This window comes from Lissotriton helveticus, chromosome 6 (genome assembly GCF_964261635.1).
Source record: "Lissotriton helveticus chromosome 6, aLisHel1.1, whole genome shotgun sequence".
NCBI lineage: Eukaryota > Metazoa > Chordata > Amphibia > Caudata > Salamandridae > Lissotriton > Lissotriton helveticus.
Genome location: NC_136067.1, coordinates 1,110,487,029 through 1,110,505,704, shown reverse-complemented (window position 1 = coordinate 1,110,505,704; position 18,676 = coordinate 1,110,487,029). Strand labels below are relative to the sequence as shown.

At 45.7% G+C, this 18,676-nt stretch overlaps 1 protein-coding gene across 1 annotated transcript in view; it reads left to right on the top strand.

Annotated features, from left to right (window-relative positions):
• ANAPC1 (anaphase promoting complex subunit 1) overlaps positions 1–18,676 on the top strand; it is an 815,950-nt gene that overhangs the window by 370,184 nt on the left and 427,090 nt on the right. Inside the window, exons 24-25 of the mRNA XM_078648767.1 lie at positions 5,450–5,628; positions 7,073–7,299. Of these exons, the coding sequence (XP_078504893.1) occupies positions 5,450–5,628; positions 7,073–7,299 (406 nt within the window). The remainder of the gene's footprint in view (positions 1–5,449; positions 5,629–7,072; positions 7,300–18,676) is intronic.

Genomic DNA, 18,676 nt, shown 5'->3' with positions numbered 1-18,676 from the left:
GCTTGGTGGTCCAAGCCCCTACGTCCCAGCTAAATAGACGGCGGTAGACGGTTCGCAGTAAAAGCTTCCGCAGGATGGAACTCACTCCCCCGCTGCCTGCGACTGGAACCCTGCCACCTCCTCTTCCGTAAAAAATTTAAAACTTTGCTTTTCACCAAATAAGCTCCCTTTTCCCCTCTGGCCTTCACATGTATCATTAGCGCGGGGATGCCTCCGGGTCACCAGGCGCTTTATAAATCGCTAAATAAATAAATAAATCTTGGCGCATTCCCTACCTCACCCCGGACAGGGAATCCAAGAGACGGGACATTCTTGGAAAGAAGATATTTTTTTCCACCAGTTTGTCACTGCAGTCTGTGAACACTGTGTGCCTTTTGGGCTGCTATACCCACGCGCTCTGGGATATGGTTGCACAGGTGCTAAACAGTCCCATAGGCGGCCCGGGCTATGCTCTCACATGCTATTGCTGAGGGGAGGGATACAACAAAGTTAGCCATCCATTGTAGACTTGACATCACTTACTCACTAGGGACAGTGGCTTTGTTGACAGTGGCCCTGCGATTCCACACCTAGTTGAAGACAACAGGCTTTTCTGGGGATGTCCAGTCTTGACTCATGGACATTGTGGGTCCTGTGGAGGGTTTTTGCGTGTGCAGGAAGTATGGCGCCTGAACTGGTAGCGGTACGTGTTAAAGTGAAAAGGAACAGTGATGGAACGGTGCAACAAGGTCAGAGGAGACCCTGAAACCTCTGCTGCGAGTGGCAAGGGCCCACTCAATAATTATAACAAAGATCCTGTGCACATGTTATGCGAGGTGTATACAAATGTCATACTTATTAGACGAATGAATAATTAGTTCAGTGAAACAAGGTGGACACCGTTCAAAGTTTCTTTTTCAAAAGTTTGTATTGGACCTTCCTTTTTGGAAGGGTGACATCAAAAGCACTTAACCAGCCGACACGTGTTTCGTCATGCGGGCAAGGCGCCTGTGACTCTTCAGGGCTGTAAATTCTAAGAGATGAATGGTCCGTGTAACCGGTGATAATTCCGACCCGCCGTCTGGAGTATGAGTGAATATAAATCAGCGAGGGTATGTCTATGTAAAGACACGAGGACGGGCGGGTGCATCCGTCCAAACCATAAGTTCACCGTAGCAAAATCCAACTAGGAAATGCCTTTCCTTGACCTCCTCATTTCCCTGGATCAAGGAGCACTCAAAACCAGAACCTACAAGAAACAGATCAACTGCAATAGCCTGCTTCTCTTCAATAGCCGTCACCCAACAGCTTTATGTGAAAATTTACCATATGGACAATTTTTGTGCTTAAGGAGGTACTGCAGCAATCTGAGTAATTAAGATAAACAAGCTGATGATCTGAGTAAAAACCTCAAGGCCCAACACTATCCTATTAAAGTTATCAGAACTGCAAATAAGAGAGCATGCAACAACCACTGCAAAGCCTTATTGGAAATCTTTCCCAAACCCAAAGATGAAACTGTGACCTGTGTCACTACATTCACCACCATGTCCAACAAGATTAAAACATCATTTAAAACACTAGAAGATTGCCAAGACAGGGGAGCTGAACTTGGAACGCCCTAGATTCGCCTTCAAGAGAACACAGAATCTCAGGGATATCCTGGTACACACAAGACCGCACCTCCAGATGACCAAGCAACAAACCACATTATGGAACTTTCCAACAGTGAAAGGTCATTACCCATGCAGTAGTTGCAGCTCCTGTGCTTCCACACGCCACATGAAAGCTTAGAGATAGGAGATTTCCGATGGACACCGAAACAACACACAAACTGTAATACGAAAAACAGCATCTATCATTACGTGTCCGTGTAACCTACACTATTTAGGCCTGACCACAAGACCAATCAAAACTAGGATTAGTGAGCACTAAAGCAATATCCGCTGCGGCCGCAGCACCACTGAAATTTGCAACCGCTACATTGAGTTCCAACATACCACTGACCACCTGACATGGACTATTTTGGAGGTCAACCCAACCTGGAGTGCCACTACCCTTTTAGAAAGGGTGTTCTGCTTTCACACACATATCAACGGTCTGAACGATGATATACCCTGGATTGAATTACATAGCACCTTTCGTCCAGGCACATCGCTCCCATTTCTGTCTTTCATTAGATGAGTCTTGGTACGAGTTGGGCATACTGGTAATTGTGTATTTCTTTGACACAGATCGTGACTGAATGCACGCTCTCGTTTGACTCATGGGGACATATTTCTATATCCCATAGGTAAGAGGTCCCCTCATGTGTCCTCCCTTACCTCAGGGCACTATTCACCTTTGTAGACAGGTTTTGCCATTAATGGGAATTATGCTTGCTTTGAAGTACTTGGTAAGCCTACCTTGTTTGTTGACATTCTGTACTTCTCCCGGCATTCCTCCACAAGTTCGCTGACTTAAGGCATACTATGCATTTGATGTGTAATAGTCACTATACTTACTTGATTACCATTGTGATAAACATGCTGGGGTACCCATCCCCATCCCTATACCTGTTTCAGGGATTTCCTCCACCTTACCATTGTTTTCAAATTGCTCAGCCACTATTGAGACCTCGTCTGGTCCATAACTTTGAGGCCAGAAATAATAACATGGCCCACTCTACAGGGACCATCTTGGTGTACTAGAACTTATACATCATCGACGTGGCTAATTCTTGTATTGTCTGTTTGTTTTCCGTTTACCCCACTCCTTTTTGTGTTTTAAATTGGACAACCTTCAGGGTTCCACTGGTGGCACTACTTCATTTGATGAGTCCACCTCCAATACGCATACACGGTATCTTACCTTTTCTTTGGTCCTGTAGAAGCGCTTGGGATCTCCTCTTGAGACCATTAAGAACACGAAACATGTGGACCTAGTGCATTCTACATACAAATTTGAACAGTATATTACAGCTACTGAGGGACATCACAACCCTCGAGCAGCCGCAAACCTTTTGGTTTTTTAACTGTGACAGAGGGATCTCTTTTATTAAACCTACTCATTACAGATACCCTCTAGCCACTTTTAATTCACCTATCACTTCACGAGCACTACCTTGTACTCATCATACGATGTGTAAATGAAAAGATCTCTGCCAAAGCAACCCCTCAAGGGACCTATAGCACATTGCAGTGCTGGACCTATGAGGGCACTGCCCTATGATGAAGCATCACATCCTTGGGATGTGTGAGGGCACCAAGTTTAAGTCTTTTTGGCTTCCCTTCTGTTCTCTCTAAAACGACTCCCTCTGTCTTCTCTTAGGAACAGTGGCCCTTTATTTTGATTGATTAATTATGTGGGAGCACGGGCACTGGACCGTTATCAAGCTCCTTGTCCCCTCCTCCTCCTTTTTGTTGAGTATGTTATTTTGGCAGCCAAGCATCCCTCAACCAAGACGGTTTACGCCTGCCATTGGGCTAAATTTGTAGTATGGTGTTCAGAAAGACACATAGATCCCCTTTATACCCTCCTTTCTCAGGTGCTCCTGGTTTTTCTTTTCCTTGCCCAGCAGTGCTCTCCTCTGGGAATTGATAAGGGATATGTATCCGCAATTTCTGCTTCTCTTTGGTTTCCTGAACAACGTTCCCTTTTTTAACCACCCATTGTACATAGGTTTTTATAAGGTTTGCGAAATATGTTCCCTGCCTTTTGTTATGCCCCAGTGGGATCTCAATATCGCCCTCACCTTCCTTATGTGCGCTCCATTTGAGCCTCTGAACATTTGCCCTCTCATGCTCCTCATCATCAAGACAGCCTTTCTCTTGGTGAAAATATCTGTCCGAAGAGTCAGTGATCTTCAGGCCTTGTCATTCAAGCCGCCTTATCTAAACATCTATCCAGATAAAATAGTGCTTTGTACAAGGGCTTTGTTTCTTCCGAAAGTGGTCACTCCCTATCATGTAGGCCAAACCATCACTTTGCCAATTGTTTACGCTCCCCTGCATCCCTCCAAGGAAGAGGAGCGACTCCACCTCCTGGACCCAAAAAAGAGCATTGCCATTCTACCTTAACGGTACACGAGAGTTCCGTGTGAATGACCACTCTTTGTGGGGTATGTCGAAACAAAGAAGGGCAAAGCTGTGCAGAAGCAGACCGTCTCCGGATGGATCGTGCTCTACATTGAAATTTGCTACGCATTGACCAAAAAGCAACACCATGATGGTTTCTGTGCTCATTCCACCAGAGCTAGTGTCTCAACCATTGCGTTAGCTCGCGGCGTTCCGGTCCAGGATATCTGCCAGGCAGCAACGTGGACATTCATTGCACATGTTCCTAAAACATTACTGTCTGGACAGTCAGGGCTGTAGAGATATTGCTTTGGTATCTATTCTATGGTAAGGGATCTGTGGCGAGAAATGTCTACTGGATGCACGAGTTAATTACCTTCGGTTACACGGCTACCAGGTAAGGCATTACTGAAGGTAAGTGCTTTGTTCTTTATGTATCGTTGTTTAGGGATGATGTGCTCTTAGGTAGTGTTATATTTTTGCATATATATTGTCAAGTCCTCAGCACTGCATTTGGTTGGCAAATTATGGTTTGCATGGCTCTTGTGCTAGTTATGGATTCTGGTCCACTCCATAACATCTGAATGTAAGTGTGTTTTTCGGTTTTAGCCAGGACACAAAGTATTACATTTGTATAAAGTAATTATACCATGCAAAGTGTGAAGACAATAAAGAGTGATTTCTTCAGTTTTATCCTGTTGTGGTAATAAACTGGATATTGATCTTAGTACTGCAGCAATAAATGTGGGAGAGTGTGGTGCTTAGTACAGTTGCTCTAAATAAGTGTTATTTAGCCTCATATTTTCCATACCATGATATAAATCTGCACATACATCACATTGTTTATGAAAGGAAAATGTACAACATACAATAAAGAATCATACTGGATTGATAATTAAAAAATAAACTAAATAATAATGTTGAAATGAAGTAGGTTTGTAAAACTGGTACAATATGTGTGCATGCATCACATAAACATAGCAGGCAGCTTTGTATAGCTTTTCTGCCCCACTCTACAATTGCAATAGCTTTCCCTCTGTAGATATCTGTATCTATATATCTCTCTCTCTCGATATATATATATATATATAATATACACACCCACACACACCCTCGCTAAGCAATAAGGGTCTCCTATATTTCCTTTCTCACCAGTATTGTAAAAGAAAGCATCATAAATGGTGGTTAAGTCAGCCTCGTCGGTTGAGGAGTAATTATTTCTAAACTGAACGACAGTATTTTCTTTCAATTTAGAGTATGTTTATGTGTGCTATTGTATGTTCTAAGGCAAGCAGCCAGTACAATGATATCATACATACTACTTTAATCAATAACTTAGCTACTTGTATATGCTAGTGGGGTTCTTCAATGAAGTGGCTTAAATATTAATCCTACTATCTTTCTCTTTATTGAAGGTTTCACTCTAAGAGACCTGGAATCCCTGCCGTTTGGAGTTGCTCTTCCAGTCAGACATGCTATTTATCAGTGCCGTGAACAGCCTGCTTCTGATTGGCCAGAAGCAGTCTGTCTCTTAATTGGTCGGCAGGACCTTTCCAAACAGGCATGTGAAGATAAAATGCCAAAGGGAAAATCTGTAAGTATCTATCTTACATTTTGTGCGGACAAACTGTCAGGTGTAGCGATTACTTTCATACTATTAAGCTGTGATATTGTTTTGCTTGATTTGTGATACATACTACTTTTAGACCTTCTTTTTGGAAACCTTGTATGTACAATCCACTACCCGTTGAAATGTTTTTCAGAACAAGTTATATTGACTAGAAATAATGGTTTTATTGTATTTTAATTGGCTCCATTAATTGGATTTGTGTTGAAACATTTGCATCAGCTGTTACAGACTTGGTTTATATCCCAGTATGAGAAACATCATGACATGTCCTTTACTCTTAGTAATAAGTACCAAATGCAAAAAGACATTTAAGTCTTTTATGTGATTGATTAGTGCTTGAGCTGTAAAGAAAATCTTGAGAACCCTTGTTTGACAAACTCTGTAATAACTGTTTTCCTTTTGACAAATTTGCAATATGATGACACTCTTTAGAGAAGTTTTGCCAGTTAGGAGGGTCAATATGGAATATATTATAGAATATATATCATCCTGCATCCCATCTCTTGGCAAGTGGAATGATTGAATACTCCCCTTCACTTTTGAAATGGCCTCTCTCTATTCCTCGGTCGTGGCTGAACTACAAGAGAAATGCTTTGTTCTTAGGTTGTGTGGGTCCCAAGAGGAGAATAATGTGTAAAATAGGCTTTAGGTGATTGAGATGAGCTGGTGAATAAAGACCAGCAATTCCAATAATCACCCACTGCATTCAATAAGTTATCACCCTTTCAGGACAATGTATGTCAATTCTGCTGTTTGGTTATCTTAGGTACATTGTGTTACCTTTTCATGTAAATAAAATAAATATAAGGCTCTAACAGAAACGTTTTTGATGATAATTGATGTCACACTATTTAGTTATTTTTCTTTTCTTGTTCCAGGTATGCAGAATTTCATTAATAGTTGTCATTAGTCTTTTACAAAGTCTCATGCTTGTTAGTGAGGTAGAGGCTTTTAGCAATATGTCGTCTGGGTGCACAGTAATATTTGCCTAAAGAAGCACCAGCAGTACTGTGCGACTATTATTATTTTCAAATCCTATTAATCTACTGCTATTCTTAGAGCAATATAGCCTATTTTGGTGAACCAGTGACAGAGTGCATTGCTAATTATGTATGAAGACATGCCATTGGTATAATAATTATGTTTTTCAATGTCTTGATTTTTCAGTTTCTCCTTCTCTTGATACTAAAAATGCTTCGACATCTTTGGTCAAATCTATTTCATATACCAACACATGAAAGAGACTTTTATTCAGGTTTACTAAACAAAAAAGATACAAAACATGCATAGTAATATCATACATAATAAAAGTAGTACATACATAATAGTATTAAAGCAATAAAATATTTGAAACTATAGAGAAAGTGGTATTACCAGTTTGATTTAATGCTCCTCCTTTTGATTTTAGTCTGTTGGCCAGGTGCTTGCATCAGAGATCCCAGTTGGAGGTGAAGTGGAAGAGGAAGATGATGGAATGAATGATATGAATCCCGAGGTGATGTCATTGATCTGGAGTGAAGATTTGCGAGTGCAGGAAGTACGTAGACTACTTCAAAGTACCCTTCCTGTACGTGTTAATGTTGTACAGATGCCGGAAGTAAGCGACCATGAATTCATAGAAGAGAAAGAAAACAGGTACCCACTTAAATGTTTTCATTAGCTGTGTCATTTGCTCATAGTTAAGGGACCAGTAATGTTGGTTTAGTCAAGACTCCAATACACTTACCAAGATATTTATGATAAATGTTCTGTTTTCTCTACTCTTTGAAGTAAAGTGGTATTAACACTCTCGCCATGAGACACTAAGAAATCTGTCCAAGCACAAGCTTTCCACATTGACCGTTAAAAGTTGCATTTGTTGGTGGGTGAGAAGTATGCAGATATAGTTAGAAAGAATGTCAGCAGGATGAATATGTAAACTATACCTACTGTAAAATAATAAAACAATAGATACATAAGGGTCAAATAAGATCTCAAAAGTTCCCATTTGTAGCAAATGTTTTTATATGCTAGGCTGTAAACAAGATCCCAGTGGTCTTGAAGTCTTTTTTGCGGACATCTGTATGAACATATGCCTCTACACGATGTCATATAAATGTATGCCTGGATGTAACTTGTTTACTTTTGTATAGTTTGGTTACAAGTTGGGGATGCAGCAGAACCCAGAATATATACTTGTATATACTTCTGGGAGATTCCTGATCTTAGAAATGTCCATAATGGTCAAACTGTGTCCAAAGATGGCCATTATTATACCACCATGGCCACCATGAGTGTGGAAGGGTATGATCAGACATGAGTCCCTTGCTCACTGCACCATCAGGATTCAAGCAAGCCGGGCCGAAGACGGCTGTAATGCCAGAAACCGGTCCCCGGAAGCTTGTTTCCTTTCCAGTGAAGAATTGGCTTGGTAGTTTGGTCTGCCCTGTTCCCATGATGCACTGGGCCAGGGACAGACTAATTTGCATATAGCCAGGTTCTGAACTGGGATGGTGCAGTGAGCTAAAAAACGGTGATGGATCAAGCCCTGATCTGTTGACTGGGTAGGAGTGTTCTGATTAACTCAGATACTCTGTCCATCACCACCCCCTTTTTGAAATTATTTTGGCCACCATGAGTGTGGAAGGGTATGATCAGACATGAGTCCCTTGCTCACTGCACCATCAGGATTCAAGCAAGCCGGGCCGAAGACGGCTGTAATGCCAGAAACCGGTCCCCGGAAGCTTGTTTCCTTTCCAGTGAAGAATTGGCTTGGTAGTTTGGTCTGCCCTGTTCCCATGATGCACTGGGCCAGGGACAGACTAATTTGCATATAGCCAGGTTCTGAACTGGGATGGTGCAGTGAGCTAAAAAACGGTGATGGATCAAGCCCTGATCTGTTGACTGGGTAGGAGTGTTCTGATTAACTCAGATACTCTGTCCATCACCACCCCCTTTTTGAAATTATTTTGGCCACCATGAGTGTGGAAGGGTATGATCAGACATGAGTCCCTTGCTCACTGCACCATCAGGATTCAAGCAAGCCGGGCCGAAGACGGCTGTAATGCCAGAAACCGGTCCCCGGAAGCTTGTTTCCTTTCCAGTGAAGAATTGGCTTGGTAGTTTGGTCTGCCCTGTTCCCATGATGCACTGGGCCAGGGACAGACTAATTTGCATATAGCCAGGTTCTGAACTGGGATGGTGCAGTGAGCTAAAAAACGGTGATGGATCAAGCCCTGATCTGTTGACTGGGTAGGAGTGTTCTGATTAACTCAGATACTCTGTCCATCACCACCCCCTTTTTGACATTATTATACCACTTAATCCAGTTGCAGTTCTGTTCTGTTCTGTTAAATACTACCAAAAGAAGGGGTGGTTGAAACATTCTCCGATTATGAATCTTCAGCAAACAATTTGCACTCTGGGAAGAAATACCAGTACTTTTAGACTTTTGGGGTCTCAGGGATGTATACTCTTTGCTTTTCCAAGTGCTAAGCTGTGTGAGATGAAGATGACGTTTGAGAGGATGATAGGGATCTCACTTATCTTATCTGAAACATGGGGCTTCTCATACTAGTGCATAATGCCTCTGGAGTAGACACGTAATTAGAAAGGTAGTTTTCTGCTTCCAAATCCATACCTTCCTCTTGGAGTCCCATAACTCTTTTAGCTGAAGTTTGTAAAACAAAAGCTGCAGTTGCCCGGCATTTGCAGCTTTTCACCAAGAAGGCAGAATCTACATTTATATTGGCAATTCTAGTCCACTGTGGGCTGAGCTTCTGCTATCATTCTGTCTTCTTTCTTTCCAAACAACAGTACATGAACTCTGACTCCCGCTAAACACCTTTCTAAACAAAACATGGTTAATGCAATTCCACAGTGGTGCTGGCAGGTTAGAGGTGTTCCAAAAAGCCACTGAAACGCTAATTACATTCAGTTGCTCACATTCTCAACAGGGTACTACTCACCGGGAAATTAAATGGAAACGTCTTCACAATCACAGCTACTCTTACAAGGAGCTGTAGTGTCACATGTGACGGTGACATCTGTGACTGTGCTTTAGCGACACTTGGGAGCCACCTCTCATCAGATGGGTGAATTGCTAAAACATTTCACATCTAGCCTAGATGCATGGGGATTAGTTCTAGTAGCTTAAAGATGATTACCCATCAAATAAAAGCATTACTGAAGTTAAGTAACTGCATCCACAACTAGTGAAAACAAAAAAATATATGAATCCGCAACTGCATTTGCAAAGAATCCATCCACAGTATCCATAAGGAATTTCTAGTTGATCATCTGGTACAATTGGTTGTGTTTTATAATCCATTTATACCACACATGAGGACAATGCGTACATCTGCAGTGACAATATTATAGCATTCTATTTGGCCAGACAGAATCTCAGCTAACAGAATTGTCCATTACACTCTGCAAGAGTTAAGGGTGCATGATAATGATTCAGTAGGGAAGCAGGGAGATGTGATCTTGAACAGCATCCTGCATGCTGTGGTTCGACTCCTTTTGTGGACTGAAGAAATATGATCAAATAACCCTTACTGTAGTGTAGTTCCTATATTCCCAATAGGCTCTGCGCATTGGAATACTATATCCTATAGATTAGACGTATGACTGAGGTAGACTAGGTCTCTATCGAATATATTAAACTTAATAGTGAGTGCCAGCTAGCTCAGAGGTCACTAGAAACTTTCTCGAATTCACAAGAAGGGATTAGTTTCTGACAACCGCATACACATGACAACTTTGTTTCCCAAGAGTAAGAAATATATCTCTAGAGTTGCGGAAACAATAGATAAGTATTTCACTCAGTCAATCGTGCATGCTTCTTTCTACAGAGTTGCAGAGAAATAGAGAGACAGGCGTTTTCAATAAAAAGGGTTTATTGAACAGTCTACTTTCTCATGCAAGTAAAGTGAACTGCTACAATCGTAATGCAGACTACAAAGTATAATGCGTACAGCGAGAACAATATTATAAAATAATACTGTAAGAGCATTGTATGGTTTCTAATCCATATAAAAATACATACATAAATAACAATGACTACAAATACTCAACTGCTGCTTCTAAAATACGCCTACCCCAATGTACCTAACCTAAGTCTAGCACAAGGGAAGAAGTAAGTGTGGTGTAGCATAGGTTTAGTTTTCTCTGCCAAGAATCTATCCAAGATTTTCTCTTGGGTTCTAATCAGCTCCATACCTTTAGTTTAGAATGAAGGAGGTCTGGTATCTCTGTCTTGGGACTCAATTTCCCAACACCCCGCAAGGGGAGCTTGGAAACACTGCAGCTGGATTCTCAGCGAGAGAAAGGACAGCTTCTCGATCAGTGCGTCAGCTGGAGCGTCGGCTTTCTTCGGCACTTGCTGTAGCGAACTGCGTCGGGCAAGTAGATAGTCGAACTGCTCCGAACCCCCGTGTCTTGCTAGAGCAAGTGAAGGCATATTTATACCTTGAAGGTGTCTAGTTTGACGTAAAGTCGGGCATGATAACGTCAGGAAAGAACCCCTAGGGAATAGTAGTTCTTTGCAAAGTACATGATTTCTTGGACACATCAATATTCAAGCAAGGGGAAGGTCCCTTACTGCTTAAGCCTTTTTTCCTAGAAATCGTTGTGACGTTTGGTACGGCTGGAAGTAGCCATGCCTGTATTTGGTTTGCATGGGCAATGTCTAAATAAGGGAATGATTTCTATGCCTATATTAGGGCAATGTGAATTGTACCTATATAAGGGCATGAATCGGGAAAATTCACTCGGAACCTAAAACGCCACACAACATTGCTCCCCAGGAACGCCTTAGAGACCTTCAATATCACATATACGTTAGTAACAGCTGTGCATTAGCCTCCCTGGTCGAAGTCTTTCATCATGAAGATTCCAACACAGACACAAGGAGTCATGACATTGTTAGTCTTGAAATCAAGAAGGGTCCAGGGCATGAGATTTGTCAATATATATATATGCCTAGAATCAGGAAAATAAAGCAGCCTTCTAAAATCCATCCTTACCATCCGTATTCTGACCTTTCAAACATATTGGTTCTAATCTTTGAAACTTCTTCCTACTTCAACTTAGAGCTACCCCTTCTGTTTTGAGTTTAAACAAAAACTGTAATTATATCTGTTAGTACCAGGAGACTGAGCAGCCCGCCCCCATCCCCTAGTTTACCTCATAGTATATGCGTTATTTTGCTGTTCACCTAACACCATCTACCATCACATTTTCTCTGGGTTATCCACTCAACATAAAAGAACACCATAATACCTAAAATTTTGCGCTACATACATCTTTCCTTGAGAGGGGTTACCTTATTGTTTAAAGAAATACTGATACAAAGAAATGCAGAAAAGAAATGCATTATAGGTTTGTCTCTTAAAGAAACCTCTTATGAGTAGCTCTACCTATTTCAGTATGCGCAATAATCACTTGTTCTCCAACACGTGTTAATACAGAGATTCAGACTTTGTCTGGTTCCTCTCTCATATTACTGTGTACAGTGCTTTGTTTCTCCACAGCTAGGCGTATGCTATTCAGGTACACATATGTACATAATTATTAACACATCCATTAAAATAGTATTTGAACAAGAGATTACATTTCATATCAAAATCATGTTCTTGTTGAAACAACACTCAGTCCATATAAGCAAATGAAGGACAGAGTGCATCAGTGCCAAGGTCATAATGTTTTCTTGCACCAGCTTCTATGCCCTTCCTTCTCAGAATCTGCTGTTGTTCTGGGCCAGGCAGTTCATAGTGCAGAGACATTAAAGTCAATTGAGACTTTAATATCAATAAACAGAATACCAGGAAATTGTCCAGAGTATTCAGTGGTCTATGGTTTCTTCTGATTTGTTCCTGCCTTGAACTCGAATAGGGTGGCTATAACCTTGTCACAGAGGTGGGAGAGTAGAGTGCAGGCATTGTTGTGACTCCCAGTTGTCTGCAAACACTGGGCCAACTAATTTCTTGGAAAGTGTATATTGCTCCAGCTTAGATTAACTTATGCAGCTACCAAGAGCACCATCCCTTTTTCAAGGAGTGCTGTGCATTATTGGCTGCTAAGTTGTTTCCCTATTTCTACTGGTTAGGACACGGAACAGCCTCCTGTTCTGTGATCTTCATTGTTGCCCCTGACCTATGCTCATGAAGCCCCAGGGGTCATGTGGCTGGTTTCGTATGCTGGGTATTTATTGGCCTGAGAGAATATCATTGGTATTTCCATGTGTCACGTGGCCCATGGGGACATTGTCGTTTTCTCTAAGTTAGCATCAGCACGTTGCAGCTTGCCTGCTGCCAGGCGCTCGTTACTACACAACTTTGTTTTTGTAAAGCTTCCTATGGCTGCTTTCACATGAGAACTCATTGTTGTGTTCACTTTCTGCAGGATCCTGGGATTTAGTCTGAACATTGTCTGCAAGGTTGATAAACAATGCCACTTGTCTATTTGTTCTGGTCAGGCCTTAGCACCTAAACAAAACATATCGATGCAGCTGTTATTTGGGAAAATTTACTTTGGTCTTTTGGGGATACACAAATAGGTAGCACACATTGGAGACGGACCTTTCCAGGGAGAAGAGCGATACAGCACCAATGATGTAGATCTACTCTCTATAGGCTAAGGTATCAGGTCTGCTGACAAACCCCAGAGATCTTCCAAATGTTAGGGCACGTTAGTTAAAATAAATTTATGAAACAGTTTTGTATCTGTCAGATCTTATTGTGGACGAGTACATGAGAGCGAGCGAAAGGATGTGTCTTGTTACAGCGATCTCCGAGAGATCTGGAGTGTTGTGTTCTGGGGTGTCTGATCACTTCTTTCTCTGTCAGTGAGTAGAAGAGCAAGTGAGACACTATAGTTAGTCGGTCCTGGGCTTATGGGTACTAAGGTGATAGGATGACTCAGTCCCTATACACCAAGGTCCTATAATCCTGTGCATAGTTCTGTTTTTGGGCAGAATCCCTGCAACATGGTGCCACCAACATTTTGTCTGGTACTTATTTACAGGACCCCTGAGTAGTGCTTGTGTTTACCCACACTACCCTCTCACCGGTTCCCGCAGACGGCCTTGGTGGTGGCTTAGCATCCTATATCGTAGATTTATAGGTTTTTCAAACGTAAGGTTTTGTTTTTGACCCTGTTTATCGCTACAGTTTTTCTTATTCTTTAAATTCCCTTTCTGCTATAGCACAAGCAGTCGCTATTGCAGCACCGAACAAGGCAGACCCAGCTTACCGTTTCGAAGTTTTCTATTCTTGGGTTAAGCTTCCCACAGTGGATGGAAATGATAATTTGTTTCATGAATATACAAGGGCATACTATTTGGTTTAATAGTGCCCTTCCTCACCCTCCTACTATTGTTCGTATGGGGCTCCTTGACTATCGATGGGGCCACTTGGCCGGTTTTGGCTGGTTTTACACCAAATACAAATTATTTGAATGTTACTGTCTCAGAGCTACTTCTGGTATTTTAATCAATCACTGCATTTCTAAAGCGCGCTACATACCCGTGAGGGTCTCAAGGGGCTGGGGGGGGGGGGGGGGGTTGCTACTGACCGAAGAGCCAGGTCTTGAGAAGTCTTCTGAAGGCCAGCAGGTCCTGAGTCTGACGTAGGCTGGTGGGAAGCGTGTTCCAGGTCTTGGCGGCGAGGTAGGAGAAGGATCTGCCGCCGGTGGTGGCTTTCCGGATACGAGGAACTGTGGCGAGGGCGAGGTTGGCTGAGCGGAGGCTTCGGGTGGGGGTGTGGAAGCCGAGTCGGTTGTTGAGGTATGTAGGTCCGGTGATGTGTAGGGCTGTGTGTGCGTGGATGAGGAGTTTGAAGGTGATACTCTTGTTAACGGGAAGCCAGTGCAGGCCTCTCAGGTGGGGTGTGATGTGGCTGCGTCAGGAGACGTCGAGGATCAGTCGTGCCGAGGCGTTCTGGATTCATTGTAGTCGTCTCAGGAGCTTGGTTGTTGTTCCTGAGTAGAGGGCATTCCCGTAGTCGAGTCTGCTGGTGACGAGGGCCTGGGTGGCGGTTTTTCTTGTGTCGGGGGGGATCCATTTGAAGATCCTGCGAAGCATTCGGAGAGTGTTGAAGCAGGACGCGGAGACGGCGTTGACTTGCCTGGTCATGGAGAGGGTGGAGTCGAGGATGACCCCCAGGTTGCGTGCGTGGTCTGTGGGTTCCGGGGCTGTGCCTAGCGATGTGGGCCACCAAGAGTCGTCCCAGGCCGATGGGGTGGGTCCGAGAATGAGGACCTCCATTTTGTCTGAATTCAGCTTCAGTCTGCTGCCCTTCATCCAGTCGGCTACGGCCTTCATTCCTCTGTGGAGGTTGGCTTTGGCGGTGTGGGGGTCTTCGGTGAGGGATATGATCAGCTGGGTGTCGTCGGCGTAGGAGATGATGTTGAAGTTGTGTTGTCGTGCGATGTGGGCGAGCGGTGCCATGTAGATATTGAACAATGTCTGGCTGAGGGAGGATCCCTGTGGGACGCCGCAGATGATCTCAGTGGTTTTTGAGCGGAAGGGTGGGAGGCGGATGCTCTGGGTTGTGCCAGAGAGGAAGGATGTGGTCCAGGCCAGGGCCTTCTCTTGGATTCCGGCGTCATGGAGGCGTGCTGATAGAGTTCGGTGTCAGACTGTGTCAAAGTCTGCTGATAGGTCCAGGAGGATCCTGATGTCGTCAGTGGCGGCGATGAGGGCGGTCTCGGTGCTGTGGTTGCTGTGAAAACCGGATTGGGTAGGGTCCAGGATGTTGTTGTTTTCGAGGTAGCGGGTTAGCTGTTTGTTGACAATCTTCTCTGTCACTTTTGCCGGGAACGGGAGCAGGGAGATGGGCCGGAAGTTCTTGAGGTCTTTGGGGTCCGCCTTGGGCTTCTTCAGTAGGGCGTTGATCTCGGCGTGCTTCCAGCTTTCCGGGAAGGTTGCTGTCTCGAAGGAGCTGTTGATTGTTTTCCGGAGGTGGGGTGCGATGGTTGTGCTGGCTTTGTTGAAGACTTGGTGAGGGCAGGGGTCGGATGGGGATCCGGAGTGGATGGAGTTCATGGTTTTGATGGTGTCTTCTTTGCTGACGTGGGACCAGGCGGTCAGGCGGCTGGTGCGGGTGGTGATCGCAGGGGTGGTAGACTTGGTGGTGTCGGAGTTGAAGCTGTCATGGATGTCGGCGATCTTGCTGTGAAAGAAGGTGGCCAGGGAGTCGCACAGGTCCTGTGATGGTGGGATGTCGTTGGTGTTGGAGCTGGGATTGGAGAGTTCCTTCACGATGCTGAAGAGCTCTTTGGTGTCTTGTGCATTGTTGTCTAAGCGGTCCTTGAAGGCGATCCTCTTGTCGGTCCTGATGAGTTGGTGGTGTCTGCGGGTGGCGCTTTTGTGTGCTGTTTGGCTGTCTGGTGTGCGGTCGTGGAGCCATTTCTTCTCCAGCTTCCGACAGGTGCGCTTGGAGGTCCGGAGGTCTTCGGTGAGGCAGGCAGCTTTCTTGTTAGTGTGGTTGGTTGTGGAGGTCTTGAGAGGGGCGAGGGTGTTGGCGCAGTCATAGATCCACTGTTTGAGGTTGGTCGCGGCGGTGTCTGGGTCGGTGGGGTCGGCGGGTGGTCTCAGGGCGAGGCTGGTGGTCAGTTGGTCCTTGGTGACCTTGCCCCAGCAGCGGCGTGGCAGCTGTTTGGTGTGGTGGTGTGTTTCCTGAAGGCGAAGTGGACGCATCTGTGGTCGGTCCAGTGGGGTTCGGTGGTGTGGTTGAAGGAGACGTGGGGGCTTGTGGAGAAGATGGGGTCCAGCGTGTGTCCAGCGGCGTGGGTGTGTGTCGTCACAAGCTGTTTGAGTCCGAGGTTGGCGAGATTATCGATCAGGGCGGTGGAGTTGGCGTCGTTGTTGTTCTCGAGGTGGAAGTTCAGGTCCCCGAGGAGGATGTAGTCCGTGGAGGCAAGGGCGTGGGTGCTGACAAGGTCGGCGATGGTGTCACAGAACTGTGGTCGTGGTCCGGGTGGTCTGTAGACGAGTGTTCCTCTGAGGGTGGTGTTGGGGTTAGTGTGGATCTGGAAGTGCATGTGCTCGGCGGTGGTGAGGGTGTCGTCGGTGTTGGTCGAGACGCTGAGGGTGTCCTTGTGGATAATGGCGATTCCAACTCCGTTGGTGCAGTCTCTGCGGGAAATCTTGTAGCCCTGTGGATTGGCTATGGCAATGTCTGGTGCTGAGGTGGCGTTCAGCCAGGTCTCTGTCAGGAAGGCGACGTCGGGAGTGGTGGAGTCTAGGAGGTCCCAGAGTTCGATGGCGTGCTTGCGAGCGGAGCGGGTGTTGAGGAGGATGCAGCGGAGGTGGTTGGGTTCTCTGGTTGTGGTTTGGAGGGCTGGATGCTGGTGAATCTGCAGTTCCGGCAGACAAAGGACCCTTGGGAGCGCTTCAGGGTGGCCCGGTAGCAGGGGTGGTCTCGTCCGGTGTTGAGTGAGCGGAGGGTTCTGGAGTCGTAGTGCAGTCTGGCGTTGCGGGGTCCAGGTGTCCTGGTGCTGTGCGCAGTCCAGGCGTGGACGGGCGCAGACGGGCTTGGCGTGCTCGCTGCGCGCGTCCGCGCTGCGGCCGCCATAAGAAGGGGAGGTGGGAGGGAGGAGCAGCTGGGAGGTGGGAGGGAGCCAATGGAGGCGGGGGGGGTGGGCCCGCAGGGACGCAGCGGTGGGAACGGGCAAGGGGAAACAAACCTAAGGCAAGGCAACCACGAGCGGAGCAAAGGGGACACAGGCAATAAAACGGTCACAATAATGCAGCGAACATGGCACAAAACAGGGGCACAGAAATAAGAATAAGAGCAAGCGGCAGCAACAAACCTCCGGCCCACTGGCCACCAGGGATGAGGCGCAGGTGAAAGCCTGCGGGTGGAGGCGGGCCTCGAACACCCACAGATTCGAGTCCGTAGCGAGGCACAGGAGCACACAGGGCGCAGTCAGGTGGAGCTGCGCGGGTGGCGTGGGGAGCAACCTGCCTGAAGGCAGGTTTAAGGGTCGCTCTCACGTCCGCGCTGCGGTCGCTATAAGAAGGGGAGGTGGGAGGGAGGAGCAGCTGGGAGGTGAGAGGGAGCCGGGGGTGCGGGGCTGCAGGGACGCAGCGGCGGTAACGGGCAAGGGGCAAGGGGAATTAAGCCTAAGGCAACAGGCGAGCGGAGCGAAGGGGTCACATGCAATAAAACAGTCACAATAATGCAGAGAACAGGGAACAAAACAGGGGCACAGAAATAAGAATAACAGCGGGTGGCAGCAACAAACCTCAGGCCCACTGGCCACCAGGGATGAGGCGCAGGTGGAAGCCTGCGGGTGGAGGCGGGCCTCGAACACCCACAGACTGAGTCAGTAGCGAGGCACAGGAGCACACAGGGCACAGTCAGGTGGAGCTGCGCGGGCGGCGTGGGGAGCAACCTGCCTGAAGGCAGGGTCAAGGGTCGCCTCATATTCACAGAAGTGTCATATAATGTATGTCACATGCACTTCAGGTGGCGCTGGCTGGAGCTATTCCTCCGCTATTAGGTCACAGTGGTGGTGTTGTGATTAGTCCCGTCATGATTAACTCGGTGATGGGCAAACATGCCCAATATCGTGATAACTTGCCATTTTGGCTTGCTCAAAAGTTTGAGCAGCTTGAGGCCATTTTTCCACACACAACTCCTGTTGAAAAACACAGAATCCTTACCATGATTCTGCCGAGTGGTCTGATTCCCTCATTAACTGACTGCACCACCTGGTGTTTGCTTCTGTGTATATATTGTGCTTTCGCACCCCCTCCATGAGCATTCTTCTGAACGATCTTAAGAAGGTACAGGATCAATACTGGGCTGGTCCAGCCCTGGATTTGGGGATGGAATCAATGGGATTGTTTGCTATTGTCTCCAATATGATTCTGGCTAACATTAAAAGTGATGCGGTTTGCTTACAAGTACAACAATGCCTAGCAGCGGTAGCGGAAGTGGATCAGCTGCGGCAGTTGCCGATTATTATTGCAGATGTGTATACATCTTTGGGTCGCAATAGCTTGGGAATCCGACCATTTACA